We start from the raw sequence: 21,321 nt of genomic DNA on the forward strand, positions 1-21,321 counted from the left end.
ACACTACGCATCAATTTCTCTTCCCTTTGTGCTTTGCAGTTTTTAACACGAAGCGCTTACAATGTGCACATCCGGTGTGCAGAATGACGCGCTTGAAGCAACACGTCATTCTGCACACCGGATGCGCACATTGTAAGCACTTTGTGCTCATAGACTGTATAAAAACAGTTCGTGCTGAACTGTATTTTTTTGTCCTATCGTATGCATCATATGTTGTTGCCTTATTAAAAAATATGCTATACATTTAAAATAAATGTATTTTAATTTTATAGTATATACTTATACATTCATTAATGTTTTTAATGAATGGATTTTATAATAATACAAATAGCAATGTGTAACATTTTACCATATTTAGTGCAACACTTTTATTTGTTCCCCACATAATATTGTTTTTTCACTAAATGTTTGGATTTCTAAAATTGTGCACTGATTTTTCTAGAATAACTTTTGCTGCCGAATTATCCACTAACCTAGTTTATGATAATTTTTGTCATAGATTATAAATATACATAGGCCTATATTTTTTCATATTTAATTTCTCTTTATAATGAAGTAGTCTGTATCTAGTAGATTGTGAAAGAATGATTATCAGTTCCACACAGAGATATACAAATTCTACATTTATTTAAATGAGGGGAAAAAAACGTCACTGGTATCGGATTGGTATCGGCCAATACCGAACCCTAGGTATTGGAATCGGTATCGGAGGCGAAAAAGGCGGATCGGAGCATCCCTAATGTAGATATGACATTTGAGGCTTAGTACTATAGAAAAGCAATAAAAGTTTTTCAGTTAGAGTGTTTTCAAGCTTGTTTAAATTGTGATAAATGTAATTAATAATCACAATTTCAAGGGAATAATCGACAATTATGATTTTTGTCACAATCGTGCAGCCCTACTATATACTGTATTCTATATACAGTACCAGTCATAAGTTTGGACACGAATGGGAAGTGTGTCCAAACTTTTGACTATATACTGTACTATAATATAGCCCACACTAGGTATATGCTGGTATCAAATTTTCATGTTGCGATTAATTGCTAATGCTTTTATCACGGTATATGGTATTATCACGATATTGAAATTTAGTTTAAAAAAGTGCTGTCATAATACAGTATAACAGGTTTAATAACTTTTTTCTTATAACAAAAATAACTGAACATTTAAATGCAATAAAGCAATACAGAAAAATTTATAAAGTTAAAAGTTTTACACAGATTAAAGTGCAAAAGAACTATAAAGACCAATAGGTATCACTTATTGTGTAATAGGTTAGTTAACCTTAGTTAATGCATTAACATTCACAATGAGCAATAGCAACATTTGCTACAGAAGTTATTAATCTTTGTGAAAAAAATACAAGACTTAGTTCATGTTAGCTCATTAAATAACACAGCTGCAACTTTCGATTTTAACAACTTGTTATTAAATATTGTAATTACCTAAGATTAATGAATGTTCAGAAGAATTTTTCATTGGCAGTTTATGTTAACTAATGAACTAATGAAGCCCTAATGTAAAGTGTGACCGAAGAATAAAGAATCAAAACACTTTCAAACAACATCTAGGGCATGTTGTAGTCCAGATTAAAATGTTAAAAAAGTTTGAAAATAAATAGCCTATAAAGTCTAAATATTTAAGTATTTGGCTCTGTGATGAACATCATAGCAAATACACAAATCTGAATGGCATTTTAAATCATTTAAACACGATTCAGAAACAGAAAGTAGTGCAGCTGCTTTGTTTACAGGGTTTCCGGGGTAACGGCTGCATTTAAATGAATTATTATTATTATTATCATAATTTCTGCAGTTTAGCGCCATCTGCTGTCAGAGAGTGAAAGTGCGCTTTCATCCAGAGCGTCTCTCACATGTTCCGCCATGTGCTTCTCGTCCGCGCTTATTTACATCAAAGTGCATCTGTCTTTCAGGCAGCATACAGTAGTGTTGTGCATTTTGACCAGTTGATGGGAAAAGTATTCTTAAAATGCATTCAAAATTCAGAATAATTTGTATTATATAATTATTCACGGTATTTAGAAGTGCCCACGATATCGTGCATATTCATTACCGTGATATATCGCATTACCGAATACCGGCACAAGTCTACCACTGATAAAGTCTAGTAAGTTAACATAGGTTAACTAGTGCACGTACGCAAGTCATTGGACATCATTACATGTGTAAAGAATAAAAATGAATGCGCCATAGATCAATAAAAGGGAATAGCCTCTGCACGGACAATAATTAAATGATTTTATTAACTAAACCATATTGCTGATGAAAATAATAATAGAAAAATACAAGTGGTTGTTAATTAATAATGTATCAATGATTTTGAAAAAGTAACAAATTAATACCACTGTTTTAAATAGCAGCCGTTTGAGCTGCGCGTGTTGAAGCTGAAGAGCTGAATGAACATGGTAAACTGAAGCGCTCTTTTAACTTAACCAAACGCATTCTATATGAGATAAATCAGATATACATCAAATAAACACAATATTACAACGTACAATTGCACAAAAGGCTGCAAACGAACAGTGCGCATCTGAAGTGTCTCTGAAGGAAATAATGCATTATTTATCGGCTTTAAGATATCGGCCAAATTTTCTTATTGGGCCGATACCGATAACAGAAAAAATGAGCATTTATCGGCCGATACCGATATGGTGGCCGATATATCGTGCATCCCTAATATCGGTCATGCTCTTATTTGTGTGGCATCTGAGCAGCATGGCTTGTCGGACATAGCAACTGTAACTAAGGGGGCGGGTCTTTCCGAAGGACCAATTCCGTCTTCTGCCACTTTAAATACTCTTTAAAGGGGTCATATGATGCTATTTCAAATGTTCCTTTCTCTTTGGAGTGTTACAAGCTGTTCATGCATAGATAAGATCCCTAAAGTTGCAAAGATTAAAGTCTCAAACCCAAAGAGATATTCTTTATAAAAGTTAAGACTTGTCCACGCCCTCCTAAAATGCCTCATTTAAACACGCCCCCACATGTCTATGTCAATGTGTGGGAAGATTTGCATAACACCACCCAAATGTTCACGCAAAGAAAGAAGGCGTAACTTTTATTCTAGCTGTAGTATTGTTGCCACTGCCGCCATGTCGTGGAGACACTGTGTATTTCGTTGTGAAAGCGAAACTACTTTGTTTGGTCTTCCAAAATAGGAGGATATCCGCTTTGTCATGCCTAGAGCTGATCCGTGCTGGTCGCTGAGGAAATACATCAACTTCACGCTGTGGATCGCCTTCACCGTGGACGAAGCAGAGTCCAGCCCAGGGTCGTCACATGTGGTTGCCGCAAGCCCGCCGACCAGTCCTTCGTCGAATCCGGTGGCTGTTCCTCACTGAAGCCAGCCATGTGTGACGCTGTGTTTCTCGTTGTGAAAGCGAAACTACTTTGTTTGGTCTTCCAAAAGAGGACTCAACTAGAAATCAGCGGTTAAGTTATATTTACAACACTGTTCCAGAACAGTTTAACCCAAATATTCAGATGTGTGCAGCGCATTTTATGGAAGACTGTTTCATGATCCTGCAGAGTAGCCTACAATGCTTCTGTGCAAAGTCTGTTTCTATAAAGTGGGGCAGTTCCAACTTTGCAAGGACAGTCTGGCGCTTCTGACTCACAGCCTGCAAGTAAGTTTTTTATATTTAAACAATTTGCCACTCACAACTCAAACGCGAGTTTTGAGCAGTGTAGATTAGCGCTTGTTGTTTGTCATTTCTCCGATCACAAATACAGACATGGTTTTATGTTTACACAGCACAATATGCAACGTGTAAAAAGACAGTACAAGTCATTATAATCAGTAATTATGTCCCCACTGGATGCAACAAATGCCTCGTTTGTCATGGGTTTTAATGTTTTTGTCTCGTCGCTCCGGCCGGACACGGCATCACAGTATGTGAGGGGCGTAACATTTCCGTCACATGCTTGAGGTATTCGGCCAATCACAACGCACTGGATAGCTGGCCAATCAGAGCACACCTTGCTTTTCAGAAGATGAGCTTTGTAAAAATCGATGCTTTCAGAAAGGCGGGGCATAGAGGAGAAGCAATGTACAGTATGTGGAAAATAGTGTTTTTTTAACCTTAAACCGCATAAACACATTTCATTACACCAAATACACAAAATAAATGTTCTTTGTAGCAGCATCATATGACCCCTTTAAGTGGTTTGGATTCTCATTGGCTGTCAATGTTTTGTCCATGAGCTGGGAAAACCCTTCCTTTGGGTTTTTATCTTTACATTTGTGTGGTGGATTTCATAAAGAACGATTTTTAAAACTTTCTAGTTAACGTCCTTGGTGTGAACAGGCATAATTGCAAGCACACATCCCATCTGGTATCCATAGCAACCTAAAGCTAAGTTGGCATGGAAACAGAAAAAAAGCGCGTGCGCTTGTATTTTTGACAATATGTACCGTTTCTCATCTGACTTAGTTACTTATTTGATTAAAATGTAAAAAAGAAATCAATAACACAACCATATAGAACGTGCTTGACAATTTGAGTGTTGTTCATTTTATTATTTTTATTTAAACCCCTAACTGACTTTTTAAGCTCCACAATCTGACACATTAACCCATTTAACTAAGAAACTGGCGTTTAACAGATAACAGCCATGGTTTACATCCAGGCTTTTGTTTGAGGGGGCAGGGCAGAACAAGGCCACACACACTGGACTGGAAAGAAAACACACAAACTGAGCAGCAAGGACACACACTGGATCCGGCGGCCTGCTGGTGGCTGTGCTAGTGAGCTAATGCTGTTTGGAAAGACCTAACGGCATTACTGCTAACATGGCGTCAAACAAAACAAAACACGCACTGTAAAACGTGAATGCAAACGCCCTTTAAAGCCGCAAATATATAAATTAACCCCCAGAGACACTGTGGTTCGTTCTTACCTTCGCCGTCGACGTTCAAAGAATCTTTAAAGGCAGTACGGCCGAGCTAAAAGCAGCAGCGCTGTGGCCTACTGAACAGCAGTAGGTTTAATCCGCGCACGAGCCGCGCTACCGTCCACCAGCCGCTTCTCCGTTGTATTCCAAGTGTAATATGAGGTATCCGTAACGGTCTGCCGGATCCAAAAATAAGCATTTAAAAGCCGGAGTCACACGCTCAAGATAACAGCAGCTAGACCATACTAACGGGCCTGTTTTCGCTCGTTATTGGGCTGGCCGTATGGGCACTATGCTACCAGGCTAGCTCGACTCTCTTCCCCCCACAACAATGCGGCTGCAGCTCTCCATCGCCTTACGGAATGCGTCATCACGCACGGCGCCATACGCGCAACGTCACTACGTTTCGCGTCAAAAATAAGGAAGTGGGCGCAAGGCAGCCATCAGTAGCTTGTTTTTAGAGGCGTAATGGATGCTGTGTATTGTGTGATCGAAGTTGTTCAGTTATTTATTTTGTTTCTCTATAGGCCGCAGATTAGATAGGAAATACAAAAAAACCCTGTATACGCTATACGCAGAGTATGTGGAGGGGCAACCATTTCTCCTCCTCACTCCAAGCATTCAATAATCACTCCGTTCCAGCTCTGCTCCGGGTTCACCATTTCCCGTTCCTCACTCAACTCGCTCCATGGTTGAAGTATTTCAGTGTTTTGAAATATCACAAAATTCTGTACAGAACTTATATTAAATGAAAAATAAATACACAATACTAGAAGAATAGTTTAACATTAAATTACTGCTTAACTCACTTGTCTGTGCAGCGAATATGAAGATGCTGTAACTTTTCCATTTTTAAGCTGATAAACCACAGTACAGTCTTGACAATTTTCTGCACTCCTGATTGTTTCTGTGTGCACGATCTGTACCTTATGTGCGAGCTTGTGTGTTGTGTGTGTGCGTGCAGTGTAGCAGCACATTAGTTTAGAGCGGAGATTAGCTACCTGTACAATAAACTGTTTAAAACGTGAATTCACCCAATCAATTTTGACTATCCACATGCTACAAACAATAGTTTGGGGCAACAACGTCACCAAATCTGTAGCAATGAAAATCACCAACATACTTAAAAACTTTGTTAATAAATGTTATTGCACTTATTTTCAAATAATTTATTTTAAAAATGTAATTAACTGTCATTTTTTTTAATTCATCAATTTAATGCATCCTTGAACATTTACTTTTAGTCATTTTGCAGATGCTTTTATCCAAAGCGACTTACAATTAGGGAATACATAAAGCGATTTTTCTTAAAGAAGCAAACAGACACAGGAAGTGCTTGTAATACCAAGTTTTAGGCATTGTTCAAATAAGTACAAGTTAGAAAGGGAAAGAATAAATAAAGAGAAAGACAAAGTTTTTTTAGGATGAAGTCCGTTGAATTGAAGTATTGAATTAAAGTAATTTCTTAAAAAAAGCAATGATGATCCATTTGAATGCTACTGTAATTATAATAACAGTCCTCATTATAAACACAAAATAATAATCAACTTAAATAGTCAGTGAAGACAATTAGACTATGTTTTATTTGATGGGGGCAGTGAGGGACCTGAATAATGTGCAGGGGGCACTGGCCCAAAAAAGGTTGAGAACCACTGTTCTGGATGCTCAAGTCGTAGTATTATAACTGAAACTGCTTAGCTTATAATTGTTTTCCCCCCAAAAAAATTTTGTTTTCCATGCCTGTTAAAGTAATGAAATTTTTTTATGAATATATATTTGAATAATATTCTAATATATATTTATTAATATTTTCTGTGTTTTTTTCTTATGCTCAGCTTTCAAATATAGGCTACCATATGGCCAAAAATATGTGGACATCCATCTAATAAATGTCAATGAATCAGTGATTGAATAATATATGAATAAATGATTCATTAGTGGTTCTGTCTGTATTTTAATATTTATTTATTTCAAATGTTTACCCAGTTGAGACACAGGAATTGCTACATTAAGTTATGAAATTAAGTTATGAAATAGTTATTTCTAAATGTTCTCTGAACGTTCAAATTCAAAACATACAGTTTTTAAATATTTTTATAAACATTTGGGAATGTCACTTTTGAAAGTTCTTTGAACCATCTGAAACTACTAAGAAGTAACATTTAAAAACATTAGACGAACATCCAACTAAACTCTTTCAGAAAAACGTTCTATAAACAATGTATAAATCATAGTTTTGTGCTAATATGAATAAAGACCAGATCATTTTGAGTGAATGTTCTATTAACGTTACTGGAAGAATGTTTGTTCATAACTCTGAGAGAGCCAGAATGTTAGCTAAAGTTCTGAGAATGTTTCATGTTAGCTGGGTGTACTGTAATTACAAATCATGGGAAAGTCACTGATCAAAAAATGTGGGAAATTTTGACCTGCAATTAGTTACACAACTAGTGTAAAGCGCTTGATTCAGCTGTCAACTCATCAAGTTTATTATTATGATTATGGACTCATATGTTAATGTAAACCCTAGGCTGTGGTAAATTAGTTATCTTGAGTAAACTGCTCCAGTTACATTACAAGCATTGACAGAAGTCAAGTCTTCTTATCAGTCCAGCAGCTCATATGGTGAAAAATGAAGAAAAACCTGAATTGATTTTCCGTAGAAGAGTGACAATTGGTTTGTGGAAAATTATAATTTTGTTATTAATTCTATTTCCACATTTTATTACTGTAATATACTATAAGGGCCATTACATGTCAAATGTATTTTGTAGCTGGTATATGTGACCATGGACCACAAAACCAGTCTTAAGTGCCAATTTTTCAAAATTGAGATTTATACATCATAAGCGTTTACATTTATAAGCTTTCCATTGATATATGGTTTGGTAGGATAGGACAATATTTGGCCAATATACAACTATTTGAATATCTGGAATCTGAAGGTGCAAAAAAAATTCAAAATATTGAGAAACTCCCCTTTAAAGTTGTCCAAATGAAGTTCTTAGCAATGCATATTACTAATCAAAAATGAAGTTGATATATTTATGGTAGGAAATTTACAAAATATCTTCATGGAACATGATCTTTACTTAATATCCTAATGATGTTTGGCATAAAAGAAAAATTTATAATTTTGACCCATACAATGTATTTTTGGCTATTGCTACAAATATACCCCAGCGACTTAAGACTGGTTTTGTGCTCCAGGGTCACATATTTGATACCTTAGTAACAGTAGGTAGAATTTAACAATCTCAGGTGATTCTACATCTGGATCATGCATTACATAGCGAATCATTAAGTCTCATACAGCTCTCCGACAGTAATGCTTTAACACCAATGTGTCATCACATTTGCATACCCCGTTGACTAATGTTAACTACTCAGCAGGATGTTTGGGCAGTTCTTGTGAGGGGTGAGTCAGATACACAATCTGTGGCTACTTCCTCATGTTCAAAATCAGATTTTGGGAATGGACTGACGTGAAAGGAACTGTAAGAATATTTGGAGTATTTTCTAATTTATTTTACTAAATGTTCTAAGCTATCGGTCAGGTTTCTACCAATCAGTCCTCAGTTCCACTATCTGTAGGGGGCACCATCCTCAAATACAGTGTAAAATGAAAACATAAGGATGTCATTTAAATGCAAGCACAAACCACAATTTACATATGAAAGGAATTTATTGTGTCCAATATAAAAAAATAAATGTTTCACCAGTTCAAAAAAAAAAAATCCAGTCACAGTGGAAGGACTCAAACACATTTTTACTTCCACTTCACATGGAGAAAAAACTGATTCTAAATTTTACACTACATCAGAAAATGGCATCACTAAACATCTCAATTGTATATTTGTATCAGTATTAGATAGCTTTAGCGTGTCTATGATCCTTTAGGTTAAACTAAAGATAAGCCCAAGAACTCTTTACATTTAACGATTTTAATTTATTTTTTGCAGATGGTATGAAATGAATAAATAAATAAATAGCCACTGAATGTGGAATGTTTGTATTGCATGAATAAATAAGATACATGGAAGAAAATGTACATAAATACAATACAAATACTTGTATTTAAAAAACAAAAGTCCCAAAAAAAGAAAATAAAAAAGATTAGGAAAGATAAGTGAGTCCATGAATATTGCATTGATTATGCACATCACTCAAGTCTCTGCTAAGCAAAGTCTAAAAAGTGATGTCAACAGAGATGAAGTAGTGGAAGACATTCAGAAAACAACAACAGAAGGGAAAACCACTGAAATAGTGAATATGAATGGCAGAGCAGCAGAGATACTGTTAAGAGAGTAGTAAGTGTGTACTTCAAGTATTCGACCACTAGAGGGTAAGGGAGACCCACCACATAACTAGATACAGTCTTTGAAGGTTCCCATGAATCCAGAGGAGTTCCCCTCAAATCCATGAAAATCCACCTGGTGTCTGTCGTGACTTGAATCCCATAAAAGCAGCTTTCCAAAAAAGGCACCGAAAACTAAAAAGATAGTCTAAAAGGAAAATAATGTCCAAGCTCTATAAGAGCAACCAGTAAGATCAAAGGATCACTAGCATTGCTGCTCACGCAATCCCTAAAGATAACAACTCACCCTTAGCAAGAAAAACAACCAAAAGACATTTATGCAACATAAACCGAAGTCCTGTTAACCAACAGACTGGGAACAAGAGCAAAAAGGTCTCAGAGTCCATTCACTCGTCGTCCCCGCATCCGTCAAAGGCTTTCTTTGCCCGATTCTGTGCTGATGGCGTGAAGTGTGATATCGCCGCTTTCTGCTTTCGGGCTTTCCTCCATGCGCATCCACTGATGCTCGAAGATCTGCTCCAAAGTGGGCCGGTCGGAGGGTCTCAAGCAGAGGCACCATTTGATGAGCTGCTGACACACTGATAAACAGAAAGAAAAAAGCCAGAAAGGTTCAACTTCTCATCCACAAAAGGGTTTAAAAATTAAAGTCTGGACTGTTTACATTAACCAATTTCACTTTCTGCAAGGCAAAAATAATATATAACAAAAATATAAATTAGAACTAAATATATTGTTTAATGGCATTTTTTCCCTTCCTTTTATGATATGGCATGGTGAGCCAAATCATTATGGGTCAATTTTGGCCCCTGGTTTGGGGTATCTCTGGTTCAGAACATACCTGGAGAGACTCTTCTCCTGAAAAAGAGCCGTCCTCTCAGAATCTCCTCATCATGCTCAAACGGGATGTCGCCGCACACCATGTCGTACAGTAGGACACCAAGGGACCAAATGGTTGCCGAGCGTCCGTGGTATCGGTGGTAACGTATCCACTCGGGAGGACTGTACACTCGCGTGCCTACAAAATAAAACATTTGGTTTTCAATCCAGTGAGAATTAACCTTTGAGACTTACAAAACATCTATTTGCGAGCCAAGAGCATGAAGATTGCACTTTTTTTTGGTCCTGAAACCTACTCCGTGATTTATATTTCTGGCACGACACAACACTCGTTTCATAATCGCCTTGTTTTGGCGTAAAAAGCGCCGATTTTGATTACACTGCAGCACTGTATAATGAGCCGCTCCAGTCAGCTGACTCTAGCAAGGGGGGCGCCAGCAGTCTGGCGTTCGCACAAACTCTCCTCCCTCCTTCAGCCTCACTGTGAGCCGGAGAATGGCTCGATCCAAAAATACAAGCAAGCTGAAGCAGGAGGGCAATCTAAAAGGGAGACTTTCAGGTACAAACAGTCACAAGCTATGGCAACTCCACATGCTTCCAGCATGAGTCACTTCCCCCAACAAAAGCCCCTTCACTAGGGGTGGTGTGACAGGCCCCCAAAGTCTAGGAGTCGCCTGGATACCAAACAAAAACAGGGATCCGTGATGGGATCACGTGGTGCCGCAACTCAGGTTTCACAACAAACAGATGCTAGGCAGTAACAGCTGATCCTTTCCACTAACTTATCTCTCAGATTCGATGGGATAAGGTAACATTAAATGAGTTTAAAAATGCAATTGTTCAAACAACATAAAAACAAATGTACAGGTATTAAGTTTATAACGCAACCTGTGAGGATTGGATCCTACTGAAAAAAAAACATCTTTATATATAGAAATTGTTGTGAACAAGGTGAAAAATATTGTTTTTCACTTAAAATGTTAAAAAAACTAAAACTGTTTGCTGGTCTAAGATAGTCTTAACAGGTTAAAGATGGTCTTTTAGCCTTGCGAAGAAAGTTTCCAGCTGATTTTCCTAAAACAAGTGCCTAAAACCTTTTGAAACCAAGCCAGACCAGATAAAACCATCAAAGGTGTTTTTCAGCAGAGGTGAGACTCGATTCAGACACTTAATTTTCTTTAACTCTAGGGCTGATTATTAAGTGTAATTATTTTTTTTCCAAGTAAGGATCTGACACTTTCCGTACAAATACTTGAACTCGTTTTACTGGAAGCGGCAGGTGCGCCAATGCAGAGCAGGATGGGTAAGAGTCAAGGACGCACCATCAAAGTCTGTGTAGACGGTGTCCTTGAGGATGGCCCCGGAGCCGAAGTCAATGAGCTTCAGGTCTCCCGTGCGTAAATCCACCAGGAGGTTCTCGTCTTTGATATCCCGATGAACCACCCCGCAGCTGTAGCAGTGCCGCACCGCCTCCAAAACCTGTCTGAAGAAACGCCTGGCGGTGTCCTCGTCCAGCGCGCCTTTCTCTGTGATGAAGTCAAATAAATCCTTCACCATCTCCGGCCGCTCCATTATAATCAGCCAGCCGTCGGCTCTCTCATACCAATCGATGAGTTTAATGACCCCCTGAAACGTACTCCCGACTTTCTTCAGCAAAACGATCTCGAGTGGAACCAGCGAGCCGTTCTGGAATATAAACACGCGTTTTAGAAACAACCTAGCGTTGATAAGAAAAATAACACATAAATAAAGGCGTGTTTACTTACAATCGTACCCCATTCGGTCACTCTCTCCTTAGCGACGTGTTTTATCGCAACCTAGAGACAAAAAGAGAAAAACGCGCATATGAATGTGTGACTGTGGCGCCAAACGCGGCCATGTGCTGCCACCAAAACAAAGCCAGCGCTTACCGGCAACGCGTCTGAGAGCCGAGACCCGGCGTACACCGTCCCGAACCCGCCGCTTCCCAGCACCGAGCCCACTTCATAAACCTTGTCAAACGGCTCCCTTTCGGTCTTGGCTGTAAAACGAAGGAGAAAAAGCAGTATGAGTTAGTGTGTTGGTATAAAAACGCGATTTAAGCCGAATGTGTACAATGCACAGTTGGCAACAAAATGGCTCCATACGCAGCTCACGGACAGGCGCGTGCCGATTAAGCGACTGGATACATCGCGTGTGGAAAATTAGGAGTAACGTTAAATAACGGAGGAAGGACACGCAATGAAATGTGAAGTGAAGAATGTATATCGTTATTATGATATTGAAGAACGACGTCTGTTACCTGCTTGAAGTTGAATTTTCACCGGCAAGTGGTCGATGTTGGTCGTGTTGCAAATATGAGAAAAAGATCCAAACTTGGACAGTAACATTTTTTTTGTCGCCTTCTCAAAACGATTCTCAGTCCTTGCGATGTGTAACTGTGCTTCGAACCGGAAAACACCGGCACTCCGTCCTTCACCGAGAACAGCGGATTCCCTTCAAAAATGTATTTAGGAGAGGGACTCCGCGCGAAAATCCCACGAACGATCGCAAAACGATTTCGACTCCTCGTCTACAAAGGTGTCAAACTCCGGTAATTATTCACAGATGTCCCCGCGCACCCATAGTGAGAGAGAACTGCACACGGTCGCGCTTCTGGGTCTGCTCGGTTGATGTGTCTGACTGTGAGAGAGAGAGCGGGGAGAGACCGTATTAACTCTTAATTCTCGTGTTTGGGCGCTGGACGCGTTGCACAGATCCCTCCGCGACGGATAGACGCACTACTATCAAATTAAAAACAAACGCACTTCTCAAAATTCTTTAGCGTTTCAAGAAGAAAGAAATACTGCGTGATAAAACGTAGAATTACACTGTAAATGTATAAGCATTCATCAGTAGTGATAAATAGTGGTTTGGTGAATAGTGCGACTTGCGAGACGCCCATGGATACCTCCTCTGAGAGATTTGCGCTTTGGCTATATAACAAGACCAACCACGTTGCACAGTTTATATAATTGGGCTGTAACTAATTGGAGTAATATTGCTGGGTTGTGCCTGTCTAATAATAGTAGTAGTAATAATAATAATAACTATAATAACTATAATAATAATAATGCGGTTTTAGCAAAAACAACAATTAGTAATTATAACAATAATAAATATTAATAAACTTTATTATTATTATTATTGTTGTTGTTGAAGGAATATGTATTTGCTAGACTGCGCCTGAAAAAAATGTATGTATAATTTTATAAAAAAATAAAAAAACTATATATATATATATACAGTGGGTACGGAAAGTATTTTCTTTTTTAATGTCAACAATTCTGTGTTTTTCTGTCAATATGGGGTGCTGTGTGTACATTGAGGAAAAAAAATTAACTTAAATGATTTTAGCAAATGGCTGCAATATAACAAAGAGTGAAAAATTTAAGGGGGTCTGAATACTTTCCGTACCCACTGTATATATATATATGATGCTTTAAATTGATCAGAAGTGATGATAAAGATGTGTATATAATGTCACAAAAGATTTATATTTTAGATAAATGCTGTTCTTCTAAATGAATATAACAAAGAGTGAAAAATTTAAGGGGGTCTGAATACTTTCCGTACCCACTGTATATATATATGATGCTTTAAATTGATCAGAAGTGATGATAAAGATGTGTATATAATGTCACAAAAGATTTATATTTTAGATAAATGCTGTTCTTCTAAATTTTCTATTCATCAGCAAATCAACATTTTAGAATGATTTCTGAAGGATCATGTGACTGGAGTAATTATGCTAAAAAAAAATCAGCTTTGAAATCACAGAAATAAATTACATTATAAAATATAATAGAAATCCGTTATTTTAAATTTTTTTACTGTTTTTTTTAATTAAATAAATGCAAGCTTGGTGAGCAGAAGAGACTTCTTTAAAAACATTAAAAATCTTATTGTTCAAAAGCTTTGGACTGGTAGGCTATATGAATAATGAAAATTAATCAAGCTTATTATTATTATTATTATTATTATTTCTATCTATCTGTCTGTCCATGTGTGTGACGCCCTAAGTGTTGTGTCTGTCTATAATAAATAAATATACACAGTCATACAGTGCTGTACATTATAGCTATAGGCATCTGGTGAGGGCATTGAAAGCTACAAAGTAGATGTTGTATACATCCTCTAGTTTCAGTTGTATGATTCATAATGAATGATCATATAGGCTAACTGCATGGTGAAACATCAAAGTATTTAGTACTCCATGGATATAGAGTATAAGATTATATGACAGTCTACATAAAATAAGTGGGCAGATCCTTATATCAAGCATATGACTGGAGCTGTTCAGATTTATTTTCTGGGATTATCTCTTTGTCCAGACCAATCCTCATCATTTCGCTCATCTAAGAAGCTAATTTGGAAAGAGGCTGATGGAAGTATACAGACAGGATGTCTCAAAGACAGGGAGACAAGGTAAACAGTGATCCCCTGCTGTGATAGAGGATGAGCGTTGTTATGAAAATTCATATGATAAGACAGCCTCTGCAAACCTTAATTTCCAGCTGTGCGCCCCAGACCCATTAGACACCGATATCAAACTTCAGTCAAATCGATGCTTAGCCTTTACATAAAACATCTCAAAAATAATAACTACATCTCAGACCGAGATTAATAAAATGTGCAATTACACATAAATTCCGACTGCACTTTTTGTAAAGTGCTACAAATGGCTGCTAAGAATAAAACGTAATGAGCCATGACTGAACATCTTACATCTGACAGTGAATGTGCGACATTCATTCTCTTCTTACTTTCCCAGAAAAAAGAGCATACCCTCACTTTCATCTCGTGCCAGATTCATTAGGTCATACCTGAGAAGGACATCAAGGCTTTGGGGAGCTTTTATGAGACACACTGGAGCAATCAGGAGGGAAAGCCCTCAAGCTTTTCAGCAGTTACCTGATGTAAAGCCAAAGCACACGTGTCCAAATGAACGAAAAGCTTCTATGGATCCACAGTGCGTAATTTAGATGGTGAGTTTAAATTCACACTTGATTATTCCTAACATCCTATAGCATGTCTGTCGTACCATAGTAAATTCAGATACACTGGACTATTGTTGGCAGCTGGACTGTCATAATGACCTCTGTCTGACGTATTCCTGAAGAAAATGTGATAACCTGTAGCAAAAGTGGCTTTATGCAGCTTTACACGTCTAATCGGACTGATCACAAAGACCCCCACTGTTTTCGCTGACAAGAGGGGCTTATAGTGCACAGTTCTGAATCCTCTTCAGAGGTTATCTGGAGGGCAGGGTGAGACAATCACTTACCTTTTTTATTGGGCTGGAACATATGGTCAAATCCAAAGCATATTCAAAGATAGGAAGAATATAATCACCTATTACATGTATTGGTTGAAATGCACCCATTCCAAATCAAATGCTGTCCTTGATTTTTCAAAACCTGAAAATAAATGTATATGCATTTTCATTCATATTACCATGTATTAATTTTTGGGGGGGAAATTACATTTACGTGTTTGCATGCTTAAGTGATTTATTTAAAGATTTATTCAATTCAATCAATTAAACGATGCAATTAATTTATTCATCAATTAATTCACTTCCATTAATTATTGAAATTGAATGTAATGACATGTTGGCTCTTACTTTCCCAAATACCTTTGGCTATATAATTTTGTATTGTGGGATAATTGTTGTTATTTATTTAAAGAAACTAGAGCTGTAAATAAATTAAAACAAGTAATTTAATTATGTGTCAATACATAACAACTTATTAATTATTCAAAATAATCCAAATTAATGTCATGTAGCCTCTAGCCTCTACTTACCCAAATACATTTGACTATATAGTTTTGAAAAATGTATTGTGGGACAAGTTTTCTTATTTATAGAAATTGGAGCTATCAATCAATTAAAACATGCAATTAAATTATATTGTCAGTTAATTAACTGAGTCCGTTAATTATTGAAATAATCAAAATTAATGTTATGTAGCCTCTCAGAAATTTCCTAAATTCTTTTGGCCATATAATTCTGAAATATATTGTGTGACAAGTTTTGTTATTTATTTATAGAAACTAGAGCCGTAAAACAAAAATAAATACACATGTAAATGTAAATTAAATTGTGTTAATTAATTTAAATTAATCGTAATTCGTTTTAAAAATAATAAAAAAAATGTTTAAATAATAAATATAAGTAGATTATAATAAATAATAATAAATAAAAATCATTTATATTATTTTGAAATGTATATTGTGGGACAAATTTTGTATTTATTTATAGAAACTAAAGCTGTCAATTTATATAAAAGTGTAATTAATTATGTGTTTCAATAAATTAACATATGGCAATTAATTAAATTAATCACATAATGGCATAACGTGTTCAAATATTTGTTAAGAAAAGCCCCCAAATGGAGATGATTCAAAGCCATTACATTATTGAGGCATGATTAATATTTATGTATATGTATATATTGTTTAAATTTGTATTTATTCTGCAGACACTGTGACCAGAATAACCTCATAGGGACAATTCAAGGAACTGTTTTTTTTCAGAAATGGAGAAATCAGACTAGACACTGAAAATGGAGAAATAAGATGCATGCACTTTAAACAGGTGGGCTGGGAGCATTAAATTAGGGGTTTTAATCTCCATGGATTAAAGCATGGAAAACGATCCAATCAGATGACATATGGGTGGGAAGCGTTGGGTAACAAATAGACAATATGCTAGAGTGCAGCATTACAGTGTATTACACCTAAAGCATAAATGTAATTAAACTCTATAGAGGGCCAACCTGTGCCTATACTTCCTTTTGTCACATCAGAGGTCAGCACAATTTCAGACAGCTTTCTGTGAGCACACATTCTGATTTCTACCAAATCCTGGCACTTTTTTAGTGAGAATGCATCATTCATAAAGGACCACCACTGCCAGTTTGGCAAACACAAGACAAGCAAAATGCAAATGGTGTCACTTGGACCTTGAAACATGTTGAGCTGTGACTTTTCAGTTAATGTAATCCAAATATCTGTTTTAGAAAGGGTTGAGAATTACCAAGACTTAATGAGGAAACTTTAGGCAGCTTGGTTTGCATCAAATTAAACCAATATTTGTTATACTAGTAATGTACTGCTGAAGTTATTGATTTATATTGTTGTATGGTTGAGTGTTTGATCCTTGAAGTTAAAATAAAATAAAAAAAATTTCAGTGATGATGCATTAAATTGAATAATAAATGACAATTAAGACTTTTCCATTGTGTCAAGAAAATTCTATTTTAAATAAACTGTCAATTCATCTAAAAATCCTGAAAAAATGTGTAATGGTTTCCACCAAAATATGAAGCAGCACAACTGTTTTCAACACTGATAATAATCAGAAATGTTTCTTAAGCAGCAAATCGGCATATTAGAATGATTTCTGAAGGATCATGTGACATCTAAAACTGGAGTAATGATGCTGAAAATTCAGATTTGATCACAGGAATAAAATACATTTTTAAATATATTTAAATTGAAAACAGTTATTTTAAATTTTAATAACATTTCACAATATTATTGTATTTTTAAAGTCTCATAAGAGACTACTTATAAATATAAATAAAAAAATTACGAATTCTTTGAAAAACTTCTCTTAATCCTTTAACTTTCTCCGCCTTCTGACATCATCATGTAGAAACTTTCATAAATTAATCCTGAATGTCAGTTGATTAAAATGAGCTTTGATGATTCATAATGACTTGTATGTAAAAGAGCAGCGTGAACATACTTCAAAAAGCCTTCTTTTGTGTTCCATACAACTTGGACATTAGGGTGAGTAAATGGTGAACTGTTCCTTTAAGATCTCCTTGGTTCCTGCTGCTTTAACAGTGTCATATAAGTTACATCAACCCAACATAATGGGGAAATCTGTCAAGTCATGAGAACATGACACCAAAAAAGTTTCCTGTCCGACATTTGCTAGTTTTTTCCCCAAAATAAGAAGCAGTTGTGTTTTTGTGGTTGCCATGTAAAGAGAGAGTTTATCACCCAGCCATCTTCTCTCAGCACCTGCAAAGAGTTAGGACATCAAAGCCTCCGCTAGCATGCAAGCATCCCGGAGCCCTGCCCCCAGCCTTAGCCACTGCTCCTCATGTTATTGTTTTGACTGAGGGCAGTAGTCACATGACCCTGCAGTGTTATGACTGGGGGCTGTGGAATGTAGGTCACTCCGAGCTCTCCCAAAAGAAAGCTCGGTCTGCTCTTATAACACTGTCCCACTCTGAGCACACTTTCTTTCATCTCTTGCCCCAGAAGGATGGATGTATCTGCTCATATATCACATCATGGCTGAGGATGAAGGAAGCAGAGAAGGGGAACATGCATTGCATGCCATTTCTGGGAGCTAATCTATCGAATATAAAAGAATCAGCTACCGTGTTAACTAGTAACAAAAATTAGGATTAAATTATTTTAATCTTGCCTAAAATTGCCACTGTAACATATCACAAATCTAAGTTTTTGTGAGTGAGTTTTTCTTTAGCTCTACAAGCGGCTTTGTTTTATATTATGACATTTATTATTGTTGCACAATATCGGTACCATATCGGTTATTAGAATTTATTTTTATTTTTTTTAGTTTATTGTCATTGGTTGATATGGTGTGTATATATATATATATATATATATATATATATGTATATACCATATCGAAACATATAAACAATAATTTAATTACACTGTTAAATCTTTGCAAGTCTCAAAATGAATATAAATTTTTTTAGACTGTACATTAAAATGTTGTGATGCCTGATTTGAGTTTTTAGTATTTTAATTTTCATTTAGTTGGATTAAATAGTATAGAATTTTGATATCGGCTCTTATCGGTTATTGACCATAGCATGATAATAATAGTTATCGGCTATCTGGTATCAGTCAGAATCATAATACTTCTGCATCCCTAATATGTTTCTACAGATGTCATCATATTAGAATGATTTCTGAAGGATCATGTGACACTGCAGACTAATAATGCTGAAAATTCAGCTTTGCATCACAGAAATAAATTACATTGTAAAATATATTCAAATAGAAAACAGCTGATTTAAATTGTAATCATATTTAAGAAAAAATTTGATTAAATAAATGCTGCTTTGGTGAGCATAAGAGACTTATTTCAATAATGTTTAAAAAAATCTTACAGAATCCAAACCTTTGAACAGTAGTGTACATGTTATTGTTGTCATGTTTTTTCAAAGAGAATAATTCTATTCTAACAAAATAACACAGCTTTTCTTTTTGCGTGACATCATAATATAGAGACTTTTTCATAATTTAATCAATCCTGAAAGTTTTTTTTTTACTTTTTAAACTCCTCAGTTTACTTGACTTACACCAGCCAATGAAAATGCTCTTTCGCACACTGATGCTCAATAGTCTGAAGCATCTGACATCTCGCATTAAATGCTCTAAGAGTCACTGATTCTTTTGTTTTAGCCCTTAATTTAACTGTCAATCAATTTGACAGTCACATCTAGAGTGCTTCTACCCCCCATCCTCAGCCCACCCCTCAAACACTACACCAGGGTGACAGATCAGTATTTATAATGCACATAACATGGCCACAGAGAGTAAACAAATGAGGTAGTAAACGATATATGAGAATGTGTGTGTTTTTAATGTGTGCCATTGGGGATGAATCTCTTTAAAGATGAATGAATTGAGTATTTGCATCAACCAGAGTGGTACAATTAACAATTGTTGTCAGCCTGACTTAGAGGAAATCAATTCTATTGACACTAGTAGTGTGGATGTGTAAACAAAGAGGAGTTTTATTACTTTCCCAAGACATTTACACTGCCAGACAGATTTCGACACACCTCTACATTCGTTATTATTACACAATGTAAAATAATAGTAAAGTCAATAAAATATGTATAGAAATGATGTAGTAACCAAACCATCCTTACTGGGATGCTTTTAAACATGAGAGAGTTTACATGTTTGGATACTTGTGGTAGATTTTTTTTTTAAATTATTATTTATCTAGTCCATCAACTAAATATGTACATGAACATTTGTGTACAAACAATTTTGAAACATTTAAACATTCATGTTCTGGCAATATAATTGAAATTGTATGGACAGATTGTTTGTAAGAGTAAGATTATTGGAGTTTGTTAGTGAAGTATGTTTTACAAAATACAAAATACTAAACTCATTTTATTTCAAAATGTCATACTTTGTGTGTTGCTTGCCATTTCGTTGTAATTATTGTTAAATTTGCCTGTAATTTCTGAGTGAAATTGTTTCAGAATAAATCCTGCAGCAATTGTTTGTGTATGTATTTGTGTATGTGTATTTATTTAGTTTAAATGTTGAAAAAAAATATGTATCAGATGTATAATTATGCAAGTAAGTTCTTGCAATATAAATAAGATTGTATTTATTTATTTTAGATATGAAAAGATTCTGGCAATATACATGAAATTTAGTTAAATTTTGAAAAAAGAAATCAAATTTTATAAGTATGCATGCAAGTCCATGCAATATAATTGAAATGTATTTATATATTTATTTAAGATTTGAAAAAGAAAGAAAACAAAGTTTATACTGTAAGCATTTAATTTCACGCAATGTACTTGATATTTTATTAATTAATTAATTTAAACTGTTAAAAAAATCAAATTTTATAATTACACATGTAAATTCTGGCAATATAACTGAATTAGTATCAATTCATTCATTTAAATTCTTTCTTTCATTCATTTATTTATAAATTAGAAAAAAAACTTTTATAATTTAAGCATGCAAGTTCTGGCAATATACTTAAAATTGTATTTATTTATTTATTTCAATTTCAGGGGTCTGATTTTATATCTTAAGAGTTAAGTTCTGACGATATAATGGAAATGTTTGTTTATTTATTTAGTAAGTTAGTTATGTCTTTTAAAAAAATCTCCATTTTGCCTGTGTGATTTATTTATAGAAACTGTTCTTTGATGGTGGGAGGGAAGCAGGCATAGATTTTTGGCCACTATTGTGAAGACCCCGGGGGCGTCTCCCACTGTCATCTGTTTGTCACTCCAAAACGCCAGTCAAGCAGATGGCAATTAAAAAGTGACTCACTGTTTAGTTGCTCTGCCAATCAATGGAGAAATTAGCACAGTCATCAAGGGTCCTTGATTATGACTTTGTTTCGTTAATTAAAAAGCTAGAATGATTAACTCTTGAGCATTTAAGGGGTGTAATTTCACAAATGAGCAA

At 35.6% G+C, this 21,321-nt stretch overlaps 2 protein-coding genes and 1 long non-coding RNA gene across 3 annotated transcripts in view; 1 reads left to right on the top strand and 2 right to left on the bottom strand.

The window, feature by feature from the left end:
• The window catches only part of LOC107598859 (bromodomain-containing protein 1-like), a 24,538-nt gene extending 19,423 nt beyond the window's left edge, over positions 1-5,115 (bottom strand). Inside the window, exon 1 of the mRNA XM_016290307.1 lies at positions 4,923-5,115. The gene's annotated coding sequence lies outside the window, so the exon portion shown is untranslated. The remainder of the gene's footprint in view (positions 1-4,922) is intronic.
• Positions 5,116-9,006: 3,891 nt separating this feature from the next.
• On the bottom strand, positions 9,007-12,962 carry LOC107598820 (serine/threonine-protein kinase pim-3-like). Its single transcript, XM_016290251.1, has 6 exons — positions 12,353-12,962; positions 11,982-12,091; positions 11,838-11,888; positions 11,394-11,757; positions 10,073-10,249; positions 9,007-9,812 (listed from the first exon to the last, which is right to left on the bottom strand). The coding sequence occupies exons 1-6, from the start codon at positions 12,438-12,440 to the stop codon at positions 9,643-9,645; spliced, it is 960 nt and encodes a 319-aa protein (XP_016145737.1). The 5' UTR covers positions 12,441-12,962; the 3' UTR covers positions 9,007-9,642.
• Positions 10,256-14,964, top strand: LOC107598821 (uncharacterized). The gene is made up of 3 exons (XR_001610604.1): positions 10,256-10,879; positions 14,424-14,517; positions 14,900-14,964. It is a non-coding gene; the product is annotated as an uncharacterized lncRNA (long non-coding RNA).
• The last annotated feature ends 6,357 nt before the right edge of the window (positions 14,965-21,321 follow it).

The sequence above is a fragment of the Sinocyclocheilus grahami genome, unplaced genomic scaffold (assembly GCF_001515645.1).
Source record: "Sinocyclocheilus grahami isolate Dianchi unplaced genomic scaffold, SAMN03320097.WGS_v1.1 scaffold257.1, whole genome shotgun sequence".
In the NCBI taxonomy this organism is placed as follows: domain Eukaryota; kingdom Metazoa; phylum Chordata; class Actinopteri; order Cypriniformes; family Cyprinidae; genus Sinocyclocheilus; species Sinocyclocheilus grahami.